The sequence below is a fragment of the Anguilla anguilla genome, chromosome 9, assembly GCF_013347855.1.
Source record: "Anguilla anguilla isolate fAngAng1 chromosome 9, fAngAng1.pri, whole genome shotgun sequence".
NCBI classification, from domain to species: domain Eukaryota; kingdom Metazoa; phylum Chordata; class Actinopteri; order Anguilliformes; family Anguillidae; genus Anguilla; species Anguilla anguilla.
Genome location: NC_049209.1, coordinates 31731800 through 31751756, shown reverse-complemented (window position 1 = coordinate 31751756; position 19957 = coordinate 31731800). Strand labels below are relative to the sequence as shown.

The following is a 19957-nucleotide window of genomic DNA, read 5'->3' as shown; positions in this document are numbered from 1 at the left end:
GGGTGGGGTGGGGGGGGGGGGGGGGTGGGGGAGAGAAGAAAAAAAAAAAAAAACACCTGCATTCCCAGGCCGACTCCATTGCTACAGAGGGAAACGGAGATCAAAATAAATGCTTAACTTACATAAAATGCTAATGATTACACAATAAAAAAGGCCAATGGTTCAGGTTTGACAGAGGCAGAAACATCTCATCCAATTGTAAAAATAAAACTTTTCTTGACTGTCAAATAAAAATAAAGACATTTACAAACTCAAGCCCTGCAGATTTATATAAGCAAAAAGCACTTGACTAGGGCAGACAAAAATCTAGCTCTAGTTCTTCTGAGCTACGAAACCAAATCTCAAATGTTATCCAACAACCAAGAGATAAATGTACAGCCATTAAAAATATCAACACGGTAGGGTGTTTGTTTATAAAACCAAAGATGCAGTTATTTGTGCCAAAGCATGGCAGGACTACTCTTCTTCAGTCAGCACCCAGACTCATATGGAGAGAGCAGCAGAGGCCTCCATTCAAGGCATGCAGCAGAATTACTCACTGTGCACAGAATCATCATTATTTCACATCTATTCACGCAAGCCAAATAAAGGCTTAAGAGACCCCATTCACAAAGCTCCCTACATTGGGGGATTCTTAAATTAATTTGCCTCAACTCTAAACGGCCTGGCTAATGGCACGCATTAAAAATAACCTCGTTTTCTTTTCTGGTTCTCCGTTCTTTATTTCTCCACGACGCAGGAAAAACATGAACCCGATCCGCTTTAAGAAAGAATGACAAAGAAAAGCCTTCAATGTGCTGAAAAACAGCAAGTCCGATTCCAATGATGGCCCGCTGCAGACACTGCCTGGATGCTTCGTGCACCAAGAGCAAACTCATGAGGTTATCACCTGGCCCTTTCCCCAAATCCAACACCAATGATCAAACTCCTGGATGAAGGCTTTTCTTCCCCCTCCCCTAATTTGAGCGCAAGGCCAGCATTCACGAGTCACAGCAAAGATCGTCTATTGCAATCAAGATGGTCAGCTCCCGCATTCCTCGCATGCTCTGCGTCCACGTGTAGGACGGGGATCTCAAACTGAAATGTTGGGAGGGCCGCAGTGCCCGCTGGCTTTCCATGCATTTCAGCACTTAGGCGCTTAAATTTACGTCATTGAATGACTAAGGTATACAAATCTTGTTTTCTAGGCCTGTTAGCAAACGAATGAATGGAAAAAGCCAAAAAGGTGGGGTTTCCATTTTAAGGAGGATGTGTTCGGTAACGTCAGTTCCAATGCTGCACTGGTTTAAGAATATACATTAAGCTTGCCCAGTGGAAAGAGAGAACCCACCACATCGACACCGGTGTTTTTCATGGTTCGAAACCATTCATAGGAAGCATAAAATGGCAACGTTTCAGATTCAAATGCAGAGTCAGAACCTGCAACGTTAATACAGACATCACCATTAAATCGGCACAAAGTATCTGTGGTTATAGCTCAACCTTTTTCTTTTTTTGTTTGTTTGTTTACCCCTCAAGGGCCTCACTAATTATTCTAAATTGGAAACGTCCAAACAGACCAACCACAGCTTGAACTCCTGTTCTCCCCACACCCGTTTCAACAAAGTCATAAACATTTCTACATAAACTGATTAAAAACGGCTTGGTTTAATCATAGAAATGACAAGAAAAGCAAATAAGCAATTTGCTCAGGGAACAAACCACTGTACTGCAAGGCTTGAAGCTCTACACTCACTCATTTCAAAACAGTGAACACACGCACGCAGAGTCTCTGATTTAAGAAACCAGGTTATTTATTAAATTGCAGGGAGACCAGAAGAAATAGAGGGAAACAAAAAAAGATATCCACACTAACTGAAATCGACAGCCCCATCATCCTGTGTTTGATCTGGGTGATCTGTGAAAATATAAAGTTTTAAACTCAAATTTGTTCAAATGAAACCCTGCACTACAGAGAACACTCCTCATTCTCAGGATATTCACTCAACAGCACTGTATGATGGGGGAAAAAAAGTTTTATCCCAGCAATAATGCCTAACCTTTTAAAACAGTCAATAAGTTAAGCAAAATGTATTCATTCAGTCACATTTATTTATTTTCTTGTTGTCAGAGCAGTTTTCTAAACTACCTACCTCTATAACAAAAGGGCTTATAGATTATGACAATCTAGACACAACAAGGGGGTATGTGTGTGGTGGTGGGGGGGTTGGTAAAGGATTTGTGGGCAGTAGGGTTACTAGGAAACTGTGTACAAGTAGAAGGTCGTTGGTTCAGACCTCATTCAAGGATTTACCCGATATGAACAGCATTAGATAAACACCCAGGCCGCACAACTGGATAGCAGATTTTAGTTTTTTCTCGTTTTAAAAGCACGTCATAGATGTCCCCCTGAATAACGACGTCTGCTAAGCAAATACAGAACACTATTTAAAAAAAAAAAAAAAAAAAAAAAAAAAAAAAAAAACGGAAACAAAACGGAGCTAAAGAGCTTACAGGTACTTTTTTTCTTTCCTTCTCTTTTAAAAATGAAGACCTTGGCATTGTGTAGATCAACAGCTGAACCCAAACAGCTTGTTCCGTTTCAAAGGTGGTCTCCTGTAAGGCAGTCCCAAGGGGTGTGTGTGTGTGTGTGAGCGCCTGCGTGTGTGTGTGTGTGTGTGTGGGTTCAGGGGTATGGGTGCTGCCGTGGCTGTAAGCCTAATATGACCGGGTGGTTGGATGGGTCAAAAGGGGTTTAATTCTGTGGGGGTGGTGGGGGCGGGGCCGGGGGCATCCCAAAGGGGGGCATGCCCGGAACCCCCATGCCCATCATGGTGACAAAGTTAGTGGGGTCCATGGGCGGAGGCGGGGGCGGGGGGGCGTACATCATGCCCGCTGACCCGGGCGGCGGGGGCGGAGGCGGGGGCGGTGCGCCGGGGGGCAGGGGCGGCTGGACCCCCGGGGGAGGGGGCACCATGGACGGGGTGCCCATGGGAGGCGGGGGCTGGGCGGAGCCTCCGGCGGCAGACTGCTGCTGCTGCCAGGGGGGCAGGTTCCCCGAGCCGGGGCTGGAGGTGGTGATGGTGTCTGCAGGAGGGAGAGGAACCGTGGTTACCCGCGTCATCTACGCATTCTGCTGCTGCAAAACACAAGCTCTGCAAGGCAGTCTAAGCCAGTCATAACCAGCCCTGTTCCTGGAGATCTACCAGCCTGTAGGTTTTCACTCCGACCCTAACAAAGCACACCTCATTCAACAGCTAGAGACCTTGTAGAGATGCCAATTAGTAGAGTAGCTGCACCAAATTAGGGTTGAACTGAAAACCAACAGGATGGTTGAACTCCGGGAACAGGATTGGTTCCCACTGATCTAAGCTTGAAATCTCGCAACAACAAATTGAGAAACAAGGATAAAGAGAGACAGTGAGGTAGAGAGAGAGACCGATAGCATTAGCATGCAAGTGGCACGCTCAATTTAAGCGTCTAATGTACACATCATCGGCTAAAGCGGGGAGACAAATACAATAGACAGAGGTGTGTGCTTAAAATTGCTTTTTTAAACCAGATACAACCCCCAAAAAAATTGAAGAAAATGTGGAGTATACTACTCACTCTGTTGCCAGGGCAACGGGGCGCTCGTTCCCATGCTGCTGGCAGGGGGAGGTGGGGGTGCCTGCTGTTGCCATGGAGGCAGGGGAGCAGATGGAGGAGGGGGCGGCTGGCCGTTGGGGGGCGGCGGCGGTGGCGGCATCAGGCCCATAGGGGGCAGCAGACCTGGAGGAAGGGAGGGGAGGGGAGGAGAGGGAGAGGATTACCCAAAGAACACAGCTTCAGGAGCCAATCAGGGAACGTGTGACCGCTTCAAATGAAAAAACAAACGTTAGTGCTCACACAGCCGAACCTCAGCCCCTCCTTAACTAAAGACCTGTCCGTTTCACCCGCTTGACACACAGCACTGACTCCACTGCACTGCCACAGTCCCACAGCCCGCAGTTCCGCTCACCCATGGGCGGGGGTCCGTGGGGCCCGGGGCCCTGGTTCATCGGGGGAGGGGGCGGCTGCATCCACGGGGGAGGGGGCCCGTTGTGGCTGGGGGGCATGGGGTGCCCCCCCATGCTGGGCACGGGCGGCGGGAAGCTGTGATGGCCGCCGTGACTGCCGTGGCCGCCGTGGCCGCCGTGGCCACCATGGCCACCATGGCCGCCGTGGCCGCCGTGGCCACCGTGCATGCTGGGATAATGCCTGCTCTCAGAGGGGCCAGACGACATCCAGGGCGGGCGGCTCTGTGGAGGGGGAGAGGAGGAGAGAGATTCGTCAGGACCCCGTTACAGCCCCGCCCCGTTTGTCCCCAACGTTGGGGGCTCCCAAAACGGGGGCCTGGTTCCCCCCCCCCCCAACAAAATCATCAAAACCATCCTGTTACGGATGTTTTTCTTATATTTCCACAGTTTAACGACATTGTCAGTTTCTGCTAAAACATGTCTGGGTTATGCTACCTTTGGCAACATGGAGTAGCTATTAAACATATGTGCTGTTCCAAACGGCTACGTCCTGCAAGTTCAACCAGAACAGAATGAAGTGATAATTCAGTCTGCAGTTCAGCCTATAGTGTGCTGAATAAAGACAAACAGGTCCTTTCTTCCTTCAGTGAGGCAGCCATTTTAGAGGGCTGTGAGATGAGTTTGGTCAGAGGGCGGGGGAGGGGGGCGGAGCCACTCACCGGTGGGCCGCTGCTGTTGGGCCCCGATCCGCGGCCGCTGGAGGGGTTGTGGGAGTGGCCCCCAGAGGAGGAGGGGACGGGGGCCTCGCCCAGCTCGGCCATGAGGGAGAGGTACTCCTTATCCATACGCGCACGGTCCTGAGCAGACTGAGGCTCCCCTGTCCGCGGGGTGAAGGTACTGGACACACACACACACACACACACACACGTTAGCCAGGGATCCCCACACTGACACACCGCACATTCAAGGTCCTTTCAGTTCTCCACTCTCCCTAAAAATCTAGGGTCCCCAAAAAACCATACACGTGTGTGGTGCTGCTGACTGTCAACAAGGCAGTATAAAAATGGCACAGAATCAGCATTTGCGCCCCTATTCAAACCACAGCATTTCTATAAGAGATAAAGAAAATATGTTCGCCAAAACACATTAAAAAAAGCATTAAGAAACACATTCTTTAAAAGAACTAGTAAAGTATTTTTATCAGAAGAAAATTAAACTTTTTTATAAACACGTGCTTGGGTTTGTTTCTAAATCTGAAGACCGTACAATAATCACTTACCTGGTGAACTTGCAGTCAGAAGAAATGTGGCCAGCGCCCCCACACTTGGTGCAGACGGTGGTGTTGGTGATGCTGCGGGGTTCTGAGCTCTGCCAGGGCCTCAGGATCCTAAAGCAGACAAACAACATCCGTTACCCATTCAAAGAGCTACAAACAGTAACATCCGTTACCCATTCAAAGAGCTACAAACAGCACCATCCATTACCCATTCAAAGAGCTACAAACAGTAACATCCATTACCCATTCAAAGGGCTACAAACGGTAACATCCATTACCGATTCAAAGGGCTACAAACGGTAACATCCATTACCCATTCAAAGGGCTACAAACAGTAACATCCATTACCCATTCAAATGGCCACAAACAGTAACATCCGTTACCCATTCAAAGGGCTACAAACAGTAACATCCATTACCCATTCAAAGAGCTACAAACAGTAACATCCATTACCCATTCAAAGAGCTACAAACAGTAACATCCGTTACCCATTCAAAGAGCTACAAACAGCACCATCCATTACCCATTCAAAGGGCCACAAACAGTAACATCCGTTACCCATTCAAATGGCTACAAACAGTAACATCCGTTACCCATTCAAAGAGCTACAAACAGCACAATCCATTACCCATTCAAAGGGCCACAAACAGTAACATCCGTTACCCATTCAAAGAGCTACAAACGGTAACATCCATTACCCATTAAGAGGGCCACAAACAGTAACATCCGTTACCCATTCAAAGGGCCACAAACGGTAACATCCATTACCCATTCAAATGGCCACAAACAATAACATCCGTTACCCATTCAAAGGGCTACAAACAGTAATATCCGTTACCCATTCAAATGGCCACAAACGGTAACATCCGTTACCCATTCAAAGGGCTACAAACGGTAACATCCATTACCCATTCAAATGACCACAAACAGTAACATCCATTACCCATTCAAAGGGCCACAAACAGCACCATCCATTACCTATTCAAATGGCCACAAACAGTAACATCCATTACCCATTCAAATGGCCACAAACAGTAACATCCGTTACCCATTCCAATGGCCACAAACGGTAACATCCATTACCCATCCCAATGGCTACAAATGGTAACATCCATTACCCATTAAAATGGCCACAAACACCCATTACACTCTGAACCTAGTAACTTCAATTACCTCACCAACTTAATAGATTGTAATTTTGATTTGCCAATCAACTGGACACACACAGTAACTTACATTAGTCTTGAGCCTAACACATATGGAGTGTGGTTTAGTCAGGCAACCCTGGGAGGGGCACTGCAATCTCAGGTATGTGAATAATATGCAAAAGTGCAAGTTAATACTCAAAGAGCCTCTATGGAGCAGAAACAGAATGCAGTATAATTTAATGACGTTTACCATACACACAGACTGCTACACAACGAGACTGGTGGGGACAGGGACAGGGAAGCGGGGCGGGTCTCCGGGAAGGGGCGCGGCAAAGGGGCGGTACCTGTTGTCGTCCTCACGCAGGGTGCCATTCAGCCTGGCCAGCTCCCTCAACTGCATCTTGCGCAGGTCGTTCTGGTCCTCCGGTGTCTCGATGCCCTGCTTCAGAATGTTCCGGATCTGCAAGAGAAAGGCATAGGGTCATCTACACATCCATCCGACATAGCCATACATCACAACATTTCCCGCAGGTGTACGTGCCGATTTAGTCAAGATTCTTGTTCTTCATTAGCAAGCAACTTAACGACAGCAATCCCACTGGCAATTAAATCAGTCATAAGCCAGGACTGTATACATCTCTGGCACTCCCTCGACTCGTCCCATTAGCTCTTAATGACCGTCTGACAGCCGCTTGTTCAAACAGCCACTGGCACCGTTAAAAGAACAGTCATTCATTTTGTGAACAGGAGAAGCCGCTAGCGCTGGAGCAGCTCGTGAAAGCAGGCGATGGCGTGCGGACTCTGCACGGACGCGTTAAGCGGGCCGAGAGGGGGATGCAGCGGGGTTCAGGGAGGCCGACCTGCTCCACGGCCTTCTTGACGTTCTCCATGGTGTTGGCGGTGACCAGGGCGTGCAGGGGCTCGTCCTCGCCCGACAGCATCTGCCCGTCCTTCCGGCCCACCTTGCCCTCCTTCACCGAGCCCTTCCCGCGGATCATGATCTTAGCGCAGCACTCCTTCTCGATGTTCTTCAGGGTGTTGCCGCTGTGAGACACGAGGCCGGGCGTTAGGCTAACCCACACTACGCACTGCTTTATCAGGTCCTCTCTACGCATTCCATCTAGGTCATTGGCCTCATTCATATTTAGCGTTTATACATTTACTTCCCGTTTATTTCAAGAAAGATGCAGCACTGCACTAGTCCACTGCACTAGTCCACAGCGGTCTTCCTGTGCCCCGACCCGGCCCCGTCTCACTCACCGTGGTCCAATCAGCAAGCCCACAAAGTTGATCTCCGGGTACTCATCTTGAGGGATCATCACCTTGTCATTGACTCTGGTTGCTGGAGGCCTAGGGCAGACAGACTCAATTCAGACGCCAGGATCAATTAACCTGCAGTATGGAGCTCCAATCCTATACTGGCCCCCTAGAGAAACGATGGCAAACTGCAGAGAGTTCTCATCCATTAATAAAAAAATGGTTCAATCAAGACCTGAGGTAGCATGACTTGAAGACACCTACTTAAATTTACCTCCATCAACATCCCAAATTCATGGTGAAGTTATAAATGTTTCTATTAGACGCATTTGCATTGCGCACAAGTGGAAAGTGCACGTGAAGCGACAGAGCAGAATGGATGATCATTTTTGAATGATAAGTTTTTTCAGCTCAAATGACAAAACTAGCAGTATTACGGTAAACAACATTCTGCTGAAGTTGCCACCAAAAATAGAGTACTATGGAGGTGAAAAAAAAATAACCCTTACAGTACAAGTGGGGACAACCTGTGCCATGTCCATGCCCAATGTGACAGGACGCCTCAATCTTAAAGATTTTTTTGGGGGAATTGATCAATTCCTAAAATTGATCAGCAGAACTGGGGGCCAAACACAAAAACCCCACTAACACCTATTGGCAAAATGCAGCCGTATCCAAGCGAAAGCAGAGTGCGGGGCGGAAAGGGGGGGGGGGGGGGGGGCATACTTGTAATCGGCGGGGGGCTTGAACTCGGGGTTCAGCCGGACCATCTCGGTGATGAGGGCGTGCCGCTCCTCCTCCAGCTTCTTGCGGGTGCGGTACTCGCGGGTGTTGAGCCTCTTCCCCTCGCTGTTGTAGATGGGTTCTGGGGAGGGGGACCTGGAGGGTGCGGGGAGGGGCGGGGGAGAGAAAGGCCACAGAGACTTTGACATCGACACTAAAAACAGCCCCAAACACTGAAAAACAACCGCACCTTACCTAACTAACTCTGCAACATGACACGCATGTAAACACAAGCAGATGGATTACTCTCACTCCAAGGGTCAGACTGAATTCCTAGGGACTATTTCTTTTTCTTGTCAACAGGGTGGAAGGAGGAGAAAAAAAAAAGAGGTACAACACAGCTAAGGGGGCAGGGGGTTATTGGATGGCCCTGTGGAAGGTGTCAAAAAATTTGTGGCAACAAATTGGCAAGGAAACTTTAAAATTCCCCCCTTTTCATAACTGGGGGAATAGTGCCACCTACTGGACGCTGCAGAACACAACTGTAGGGCCAACAGACTGCACCATAGGGGGGGGCATCTTAAGTTAATGAGGTCAAAACGATCCCCGCTGCCAGGGCAAACTCTAAATGCTGGTGTCCGTGTCACGCCGTCCTTCCCACAGTCCTCCGTGACTCAGAAAAACGGGTCTGCGGCGGCTTCTCTTCGCACTACGCTTGACGAGCCGGGAGGGGCGGTGCTGAAACGCGTTATCGGCGGTTGGGGGGGGGGGGGGGGGGTAAAGTTTGAGTTTACAGAGAAGACCCAAGTCAACATTTCACACTCCACTCCCCCTCCCCGCTCCCCTTCCCCGTCACATCAACTCACATCCTGTCTACAGGATCTCATCAAACAAAGTGAGGTCACTCAGAAACCGTTAAAACGGAGGGCTGTGGAGCTCGGGGAAGTACTGCGGTGTCGGCAGGTTGTGGGGTTAAGTCCTTGAGATGCTGTCGGAACCTGAACACACCTGTAACCGTGCGTGAAAACGCCTTGAGCTTGAAAAAGGTTAGAGTTTGTATGGGGGAGGGGAGGGAGGGTTAGCGTTAAAGTCCTTTTGTTATGGTTACATCTCCCAAGCCTGTCATGCTCAAAAAGGGCTTTTTTCTCCATTGAAAGCCCTTGAAAACCATATGGCAGTAAGCACAAAGAAGGAAAACGACCACCTCCAATGATCACTGAAAAACCCACCAGTGAGCAGCTGATCTGTGCCAATCGTTTAGTTTGGTCTGTGGTTATGTGTTCAGGAACAGGAGAAAAATCAGTGCTCCTGAAAGAAGCCCTGGAGAGCACATTTTCAGCACAGCTGTAAAATCCCATTACAGCAAGGTTAAGACTATATTGGGAGGAGGGAAAAAATATCGTGAATTCAGAGGACCTATAGCAGTAATGACCCTTGAATGACCCTTAACTGCTCTCCTGCCCAGGATTACAACTGTAGGCCTGCAACGGTGCACAGCTTGCTAAAGTGCGTGCAGTTTCGAGAGCAGTCTTCCGTGAAGCAAGACGTCTCTTCTCCAGTCCAAAACCTGCTTTAATTTCTTCCAACATGGAAACCTGGAATTCCATCACCTTTAGAGGGCTATACCTTTGACCCTTATGTTATGGAGACGCTGAAGGAAACATACTAACCAACAAACAAACAAACTCAGGAGTTTATAAGCAGTCAAGTTTCAAAGATAAAGTCCAGAATTTTAAATCGAGGGGGTGGGGGAGGGGGGTGTAGGAGGAAGAACACAACTGCTGGCAAACTGACGCTTCTCTTAGCATTTAGATAAAACAAGTCAGGAAACTGTAACACTCAAAGGCATGCATTCTAAAGTTTCTCAAACATACATCACAATTTAGCTTTTTTTACTCCTACAATGAATAATGTCATTCCCTTGTTATCAGAAAGAATAACAAGTATAAGGAACAAACCATCAGGTAAGATTCAAGAGCTATGGTTATACAGTGGATTGCTTCGTCACAACTAGGCAGACTCTAAAAATGTTATTATTTTTTAAATAAAAAAACTTAAAATAACCAAACTGTTTTTGTTTCATTCTTAAATCTCGAAGGTGCTCTGCATGACTCCTGAAAAGACTTATAATTGATTATAATTTATTTAAAATATGAACTTGAAAATGAATGCCTATCGGATACGTTTGGCTATGAGAAAATAGCACGACTGCTGTATTATATGCAAAAAATTTTGGTTATTTAAATTCAAAATTCCAACTGCAAAACACCTTCAAGCTTTTATTTACTCAAAATTAAATTAAAATGAAAATCTAAGAGTCTAAACACGTAATGTCCTCATGCTCAAACTGACAGCAAATGAGACCTATCAACATTTGTCTTAAAAGTCAAGGGGCGGGTAAATTGAAGGACACAAGAAAATTAAAATGAATCTGCATAATGTCTGATGGCGAGTTGTCCGACAAAATGAATTTGACAGCACCACACCATTATTCAAACTCCGGGGTAGGGACGCTCAAATCTGGGGCTCGGGGCCCGTAGTACTGCTGGTTCTCATTCCTCCCCTCTGATCAGGACTGATTTAAACCTGACACACCAGCTGAGTGCAATCTCTAGCCAATCATTGACATCATCATACTATGGACTATCAGGAAGAAGAGAAAACCAGAAGTACTACTGATCTTGAGGGCCAGATTAAAATATCTCGACAACATTTTCCCCACTCCCCTTATCTGGTGCTAAACGCATTGGTGCCTGGAACCTGAAAATCTCTCGTGTGCGTAAGCTTTTTTGGGTTGTTTTTTTTCTTTTTACAAGGAGAAAGTAAAGAAAGTGTTACGGTTGTTGGGGTTAAGAGCTTTTTTCCAGACCTTTCCTCGGGGTTAACGGGGATTTCCAGGTCTCCTGTACGCAGCTTACGGCTCAGGTCTTCGATCTGCAGTTGGACTGGGAGAAACCAGGTTAGGAAAGAAAAACAAGGACGGGAAAAAGATAAGGTTACCGGCAAACAGAAAAAACAAAAAAAATTAAAACAAAAGAAGCACTCACAACACTGAATGAAAGCACTTTTCAGATAACGACTGCAAAAAGTGTTATATGAATGCATCAGACAAAAAAAATGAAAGGCAGGTAAATTTTTTTAAAACATTCTGAATTTCTGCAATTGTATATTTTCCAAGGACGTAAAAGTCCTCCCCCTGAACCAGGAAGCATGGAATGAGCACACAGTCATGAAAAATTAATGCATTTACAGAGGCATTCAGTCCAACCTGCAAGGCTTCCTTAATCTTGCAGTACAGGCCAAAACAAGAGCAATAATTCTGCAAGGAACTACAATGCAATAATGCATTTATATATATATATATATATAGATATATATATATATATATTATTTATTTATTTTTTTACCTTCCACAATAAAATTGATGGTGTGTAACACTGAAACTTACTTGCACTTGAGACTGAATGCTCTGCACTTGACTTTGAATATTTAAAGACAGGTAAAAAAATAGTCACAGATTAGAGTTACACTATCGATGGAACAGTTTTGCTTAAAATGACTTCTCTAAACACACAGGGTTGCTTAATAGCAAGACATTTCAGTCTAGCGTGACAACAAGAATCTTTTTTTAGAAATGCATCCCTGCTAAAAGGTACCTTAGAACATCATATCGTTCACATAACCCACACACCTGCTGTACTTGCTGCACAAACAGAATTCTAGTCGGCTAACTTGTAAATCAAAGCTCTTCCCGTACGTCACTCCCCCAATCACACTGAGAACTGTAACCATAACTACAACCATAAAGCAGGCTGAAATTTAACAGCAGCCCCCACGTGCGTCAGTCAAACCCCTGCCAGTGCTCTTGCTCTGATAAAATATATAATCTAAAGGTTAATAACACTGGTTGATTGGACAGTTCAAGTCATCCCTTTATACAAAACCCACAGCGTTCTGCCCCATCAAGGCGATCACAATGGGACTGTCAGCCTGAACTTGAGTGACATGCACATTTATACTGGCCTGAAGTTATGGTTAGCCCTTCCCAGTGCGACAGGGGGATTTAATGGGGGGAAAAACCACCGTTACATCACATGCAGGCCTCTCACTATTCACACAAGCCGTTAGCACACAGCGGAGCTTCCCGAATGGCGTGTGCCGGACGTGGGAATCGGAAGGACGCAGGGGGACAGGGGGGAGGTTCCCCGCTGCAGCCCCTGCACTGCGTTATCAAACTGACTTAAACAGCCAGTTTGGGCAGCTCCCGCGACTGAGGAGAGGGTGCCTGCGATGCCCTTGCAGTACGTGAGTGCGCTGCAAAGGCTTGTGGGAAATGGTTTGCGGCAGGTTATCTCAGCAGCAAAACTCTGGACAGTTGGCTTCTGACTGTACCTGCTCAGACCGGCTTATTCCCGGTGCTTTTAAAACTGACCAATGAAAACAGGCAATGAATAGCAACACTCACCCCCCAACGTGAATAAAGGACAAAAGGGTCATAAAATTAGACATGTTAATGTCAAAGTATGACTGGCTCTTACCTGACCTGACTGAGCAATAACAAAAATGTCATTTAATCAATTTTCTTTTTTTAAATTTATTATTTTTTTTTAAACTGGCCCGACGACCTCTGATTAGTAAATTTAAGTGAGGTTTTAAGTAGCCATTCCCTACTGTTAATTGCACTTCAAGCTGCTAAGGTGAAGCATTCACAGAACAGAGCTCTGCCCATAAATGACACACCATGACTGGACCTCGTGTTCTGCATGCTAAAATCTGCAGAAAATTCTGCCTGATTCACCTGCTCTATTCTCTCCTCAGTCTCTCCTCGCTAAAGTTTTCTAGTGGACAACAGGCTTTCGTTGACCTTGAAGCACTGGCCCACGAAGTTCCCATTATTTCCCAAAGCCACTTACCCCTGGCGTTTTGCTAAGCTGATCGTATATTGGCTGTTGTTAAGGCAACCAATGACATGCCAGGACATATGGACAGACACTTTGCATGCAAATTGACAGGATGGAACACAAAAATAACACAACCCAAGGTGTAATAACCAGCGACTGTATCTAAAACACGTCAGTCAACACATTCTTAAGAGTCCCCACTTTCCTTCAGTGGATTAGGCCAGAGGTCTGCTAGCCTTCGATGCCTCAACAGCCTATCCTAGTGTACACAGTGCTAAATATTCCTGATCTCCTTGCGGGGGGGAAAACAATTTCACTCTCTTCATTGACAAATGAGTGTTACATCAGGAGCAGAGACCTGAATTTCATCAGTAAGCGTTTTATAATATTCAGTTATGCAGCATTTGCATCCAGGCGAATGGAATGCAGCAAAGACTGAATTTACCCCTTTCCAACAAACAATTCAAACTGATCGTAACTGACTACACTAAAAACTGGGGTGGGGGCAAGGCTGGATATGTTAATAAGCTAACAAGCAAGTTTGGTAGGTTTTTTCTTTTTTTTTTTTTGACGGGAAAGGGGATCCCACAGCCCACCACCCACACCTCTGCTCTCACCGATGAAATTCAGACCAAACGAGAGGTACCAGACCGCTCTTAAAACGAGCACCGTGTAGGAAAATCAACGGTAAGAGAGCACTTCCCAGACAGACACGCACACAAAGTAACTGAGGCGGGGCAGAAAGGGGGATAAGGGAAATAAAGATGAGAGAGACGGACGGGTTATCCTGGCGCTGTCTGTGAGGCGCGGAGGGCGGGGCCGGTTACCTATGTAGGCCCGCTCCTGTTCGCGGGTCAGGCCCGGCGGGATGATGGTGGGCATGCCGGGGATCACCGTCTTCTGGTCCGGCGTCTCGCTGCTCCAGCGGCTCCTCTTCCGAGCCTTCTTCTGCGCAGAATCTACCGGCGGGAGATCATTCCTCGTTTAATATTTTAATAATATCCTTACTTGCAACCTAGATCTTGGCCAATTCATTAGTTAGCGACCAGGTTAATGCAGCAGACTGCCCAGTACACACGAAATCCAGGCTTTCATATTGAAGCAGTGAGGACTAAAATTCTTTGAATCAGTGTGGATAGCAACAGTGGGCCCTAGATAGCCTAGCTAGCCGACTACTGAAGCTGCTGTAACACTGCCACGTTGCCTAGTAAGGACGTATGACAAATTTGGATCATTCAGCCTGGTTACCTGCTAGCTGGATACAATAAGATGTAAGCTGCAAGTGTATATAGAGGGGGTCGGGAACTGTGCAACCCATGTCTCTGGCACAACAGCACCCTCTACAGTTCAGGCTGTGTAATAAGTCTACTATTTGCATGTTCAAAATCATCTTCTGCTGCTTATAGCGACGCATATCAATGCACACACTAAAAATGGCACACCACAGGATTGGACAGTACTGAAAATAATAGCATGGGAAATGTAATATACCTCCACGGAGGTCTATAGCATATTGGCGCAATCTTGTCTGTGACAACACAGGTTCTCGATTTTACATCTGCTGCAAACCACGGGGCATTTTTTCCTCCCTTTCTTGTTCCAAGTGGTCAGAGCAAGCTGTGTATTGACACACTTCGCCATAACCGCAATCCAAACAGAAATGCACCTTTTAAAAAATAGAGCCATTGTGGTAAACACGCACTTCTCCTGTTCAATATGCACTTGCAAAAAGAATTTCTTCCTGGAGCTGAATGAGACAGACAGGACACAGCTGGCTGGGCTCAAAGACAATATAACCAATAAAATCAATTCATTCATTTAGCAGACAAGTCCACTGTCATCTGCCAAGGTTGCGCAAGGGGCAAAGCTGGTTAACAGCTCGATTCTCACACCCCTACTTCAACTTGTTTTCATCCATATACAATTCAGTATTGGTAAAATATAATCTCCAAAGGGGGTAAAAATGTGAAAAAAAAATTTTTGGGTGTCGAAATGAGGCTGAAGGGATTAGGGACTTATGGGATAACTCTTTGGTCAATGTGTGAGTATATACACACAGCAGTTAAATGGACCGTGGGAACTGTTTACATTGCAATGACAGGCTGTTGATAAAAAACCAAGTTCCCGTGCCACAGTTGTTGCTCATGTGGTGGGTTCTCAAATCAAACTTCGCCTTACCTGCTTTGGCAGTAAGATATTTATAATGTCAGCTCAGACAATAATCCACATACATACAGTAGACAGACATCAACAGCTTTCTTTTTTGTGGAGGGCCTGTGGATGAGCACCCATATTTGTATTTTCACCCAGGGTCATATCTGTATTGGCCACAATAGCTTCAAATGAAGTTACAGGCGTTGACCAGGTACCAAGATGATGGCCAATATGACAACAAAACAGACCTGGCCCAGATATGCAACACTGAAGCACTGTGGATGCTGTAAATTAACCGAAAGGGTCGTGTTCAAAAAGTAGCCTAATCAGTCACTTTGCCTTTTTTAAGCTTTTTTCACCAGCCAAACTCATTAGGGTGGCAGTGTAGCATAATGGGTAAGGATATGGTCTTGTAACCTAAAGGTCATGGGTTTGATTCCTGAGCAAAACCCTGCTGTTGTACCCTTGAGTAAGGTACTAAACCTGCATTACTTCAGTATGTATCCAATTGTATAAATGGATGCAATGTAAATGCTGTGTGTAAAAAACAAAAACAAAAGTTGTGTAAGTCGCTCTGGATAAGAGCGTCTGCTAAATGCCTGTAATGTAATAAGCAAAGCACAGACGCTGTAGCTCTCTAGACTCCTGCGTTTTTCAATAAACTAAGCCAGTTGAAATATTTTGTTAGGCTAAACAAAATGAGCTCTATTTTTAGACAATTGCTTGAAAAAGCATGCATAAATTATGCTACGAGAGGATAGAATATTGTAATATAGATTTTATGTTTGTACCCATCTATCCATACCTCGTACTTAATACTAAGATGTTCGAAAAATTATCCAAGTTAAAATTATCCTAAATAATTTTTATTTACGCGCATGCGCACATAAAACATTTAGCTGGACAGCCACATGTATTCACACGAATGGTTAACACTGGTCACTACTCCCTACGCAAATAAATATGCAACTTAGCCTCGATTACTCGCTGTTAAAAGTTAAGCTCGTGATAGAAAACTATCTGGCGTTAGTGCAAGCTAAAGGAAAATGTTTAGATCGCTCAAAACTTGAGCCCCCATCGCAGAGCTAAACATGCACGCCAGAAACGAGACCAGCAATTAACTGCAACTACCTTAACGCTCAACTCACGGACGCCGATGGAAGAAACCTAACTTGCTATTAGCTAACTGACAAGATTCACGCAAAAGATTAATTTACACATTGAACGTAGACGACCTGCATTTCAAGTATAGCTAAAGCGTAATCGTTTCATGAAGAGCGACTGGACAGCTTGCTAACATAGATTTAGCTAGCAAGGATTCAACCAACAAATTCTCGCAATAGGCCCATCTGGTCAGCTAGCTAGCCCACCTATATTGCGTAGCTAGCACGCGATTTAGCCTACCTCCACCTGACGGTGATTGCATCCCGCCCTGTTGCGGCTGCTGTGGCTGAACAAAAGCAGCCGTCGAAGCGAACTGGTGTGATGGTGCGGCGAAAGAAGTCGGCGGTGGCGGCTGGAAGTTGGGCGGTGGAAAAGGTACCGGAAGGCCGGGGGAAGCCATTAACCCAGCACCAGGCCCGGCTTCGAAACCTCGTTTGGCGCCGATACTCGGGTGCAGCTTCCCCAGAGGGGTCGCATTAGCTCCCGTTGCCATTTCAAAAGGAAATGTTTTATTTCGTAACCAAGTTATAAGTTTTAAAATTTGTCTAGTTGCAGTTATTAAACTCTATCGCTTCTAACGAAAAGGTGATGAACGACAGCACTTCTTCCCACAGTTAGCGAAGTTAGTGTGGCGTCTACGAGTCACACAAAGAAGGACCGCCTACTACACTGCGTCGTTCTATTGGTCGAATCACACGTCGATCAAACATTTAAACGTTTTTATAGGATGCATCGAAACGCCCTCGACCTACGTATGTTCCTTTCTACTTGAAGACGATTGGACTCGAAGATTGTTTATCAGCGGCAAAAAGATGTCGGCCTCAATGAAGCCATTTTTTTTTTACAATCTCTGAGCCAAGGCCAGAAAATATAACCGGAACTTCTTCGCCGAATCAGGAAGCAGTGCCTCGTTTCAAACAAAACTGCCATTTATCTGCTTTTGCCAAAAACGTTCTTGGCGCATGTATGTCAGACAAATGCAGTTGTTTGATTTTAAGAAGTGCTCCGCATTTGTGACGGCACCGTTCCACTAAATCGCCAACAAAATTCACCTTCAGAGCACATCTTTTGTGGCTTGACGGCGGCCATTACAGTTCAACAGGAAGTGGTATTTCAGTGACTTCAACTATTTGTTAATCCCAATGAACTGTATCCTATTTCAGAGCACGACCATACAATCTGCCTTGGTAGCATAGCGACTGCTGGTTAAAAACACAGATGGTCAGAATTCCAGGATATACTAGAATCTTATATCACAACGAAGAAACCATTTTAATTGTTGTTTGTCCATTTTTAGTCTTGCCTCCCAGTGAAACGCACCTGTTATCAATATCATTGACCTCAAATGATCTATTATGGTTAAAGAACAGACCTTGTGCCTTTGTAGATGTGATTGCCATTGCTGTTGTTTATCAAGGAGCTTCAACTGAACTGCTTCTGCAAAATACCCACCTGTACACAATTACAAAAACTGTTTAATATTGGGAATAGGGAGTATACCACCATAATGTTTGGGACAAAGATGTATTTTTTTTTCTTCTTCTTCTTGATTTGGTTCTGTACTGTACAAAATTTTAGATTAGTAACAGTTAAATCAAAAATCATCGTTTTACCAAACTGAAACATTTTTGTACTTAGTTCCCCCCACCCATTTCAGGCCACTGTCGCAAATCTGGGGCTATATGTATTAGCCCCTTTTCCACCGTAGGGCCAAACGGTTCTGAGCACGGAGAGGAAAGGTTCCAATGGTGTTTCCACCTGGAAACAGTTTGGCGCGGAACGCTTACAAACCATGTCCAGCACGACATTTTCGGCACGGTTAGACAACCGTGCTCAGTGCAGCAGAACCGTTCTGGTGGGTGGGCTTAATGACGTAGGTATTCACTTTTTTTTCACATTACGTCAGTTTTGTGACGCCACATACGGTCTCTTCACGTCCTCTTCCGTAAGCTAGGTCGGTAGAGAAGCTAATATAAATAAAAATGGCACTCAAAAATCGTATTCCGTCATAGCAACAAGATAAACCCGACAACAGTAGCCCCAAGATATGCCAATACAGCAGTGAAAACGCTGCTCACTGAGTAACGAAATAAACGAGACGTTTAAAAAAATGATACCATGTCATTCTACAGTCAGTATCTGGGACTAAATATTGAATAAATAGCTACATAACCTTACCATTGGTTTTATGCGTAAATATGTCCCTTTTGAGACTGTGTGGTCATATATTGTCTTGGACAATCCGTTTGTGAAATATACGCGCATTTGTGATGCCTGGGTACCTTCGTTTACGGCGTTGTCCCCCTTTTTAGTACAGTCTGGCTTGATTGACAATTCATGTATTCAGTAGGTGAGTAAGCTTTCTAACGGTGTATAACATGTCTAATTTTGCTTTTGGAATAGCGTTTTATAGGTCAGCGTAACCGAAATTTTTTTTTATCGTCGCATTCACTTACACATTCACTCTGTGGTATCGTAGCAGTAAAAGACGCTGCACTTAACGAAACGTTAATGATTTTTCGTAATTTCTTGGAAAATACTATTATTATTGAGGACTTCTGGGCATAGCCAAGCTATATATTTGCTGATACACATATCTGACATTGTTTTCTGGAGCAAAACAGAAGCGGGTTGAACTATATTGTTGATTTACTACTGAACACAGATAAAATTTCATCATTGCTATGCAAGTATTACTACTCAGAATATTTTGGTTATACACATTATTTTTGAAATTGAGTGTCTTTAAATAGGTTAGTGGTATTATATAGCCTAATGTGGATATTTTACACAGTAATGTAAGCATTAGTTAGTAGGCTAGTGTAATAGTTTTTGTGATACATGCAACAGTGATGGTCAGTGGAAGATACGCTAAAAAGAAAAACCAAAAACAGACCAAAATACACAGAATCCTCGTCCGTATAGTCAGCCAACAAAACATAACATAACAAAAATGAAACAGAATGGGGAGCGACGACAACTGGCGTATATTTACATATATGTACACAACGGGACGCCGTCGCTGATCCACTGCGTCACTTGCTGTGGTCAGTAGTTTTTCTCAGATGCTTCCTAGTCCTGGTTTTAGCAGCCCGACAGATGGAAACAGAAACGGTAACCGTTCCCACGAGTCATGGGCAGCGCGGAACGGTATGGAGCGGCCCTGGTAACGGTTCAGCCCTACGGTGGAAAAGCGCCTGTTTTCTCTTCAGCATATGAAACACACGTTAAATTGGATTCAGATCAGTTGACTGACTTGGCCGGTAAAGAATTTTCTTGTTTTTGGCTTTGAAAAACTATTATGTTGCTTCAGTAGTATGTTTGGGATCAGAGCCTTGCTGTAGGATGAAGCTCCAT

The 19957-nt window shown here is 45.4% G+C and overlaps 1 protein-coding gene across 2 annotated transcripts; it reads right to left on the bottom strand.

The window, feature by feature from the left end:
- Nucleotides 1–1770: 1770 nt before the first annotated feature.
- Nucleotides 1771–17263, bottom strand: sf1 (splicing factor 1). Of its 2 annotated transcripts, XM_035434073.1 has the most exons (12): nucleotides 16841–17263; nucleotides 14110–14241; nucleotides 11251–11326; nucleotides 8385–8537; nucleotides 7662–7751; nucleotides 7262–7445; nucleotides 6746–6861; nucleotides 5257–5364; nucleotides 4697–4874; nucleotides 3980–4259; nucleotides 3589–3750; nucleotides 1771–3066 (listed from the first exon to the last, which is right to left on the bottom strand). In XM_035434073.1, exons 1-12 carry the CDS (start codon nucleotides 17091–17093, stop codon nucleotides 2735–2737), a joined length of 2064 nt encoding a protein of 687 aa, XP_035289964.1. In that variant the 5' UTR covers nucleotides 17094–17263; the 3' UTR covers nucleotides 1771–2734. The 2 variants fall into 2 exon arrangements, with proteins under 2 accessions (XP_035289964.1, XP_035289965.1); XM_035434074.1 differs by lacking the exon at nucleotides 11251–11326 and having other exon boundaries at nucleotides 16841–17070.
- Between the last annotated feature and the right edge of the window lie 2694 nt (nucleotides 17264–19957).

Excerpts from the sequence above, each read along its gene's own strand:
- sf1 (XM_035434073.1), bottom strand. The coding sequence starts at position 17,093 with ATGGCAACGGGAGCTAATGCGACCCCTCTGGGGAAGCTGCACCCGAGT. Across the intron at positions 7,752-8,384 it reads AAGCCCCCCGCCGATTACAA|GCCTCCAGCAACCAGAGTCA; the intron begins GTATGCCCCCCC and ends TGTCTGCCCTAG. Across the intron at positions 5,365-6,745 it reads CTGCGTGAGGACGACAACAG|GATCCTGAGGCCCTGGCAGA; the intron begins GTACCGCCCCTT and ends TGTCTGCTTTAG.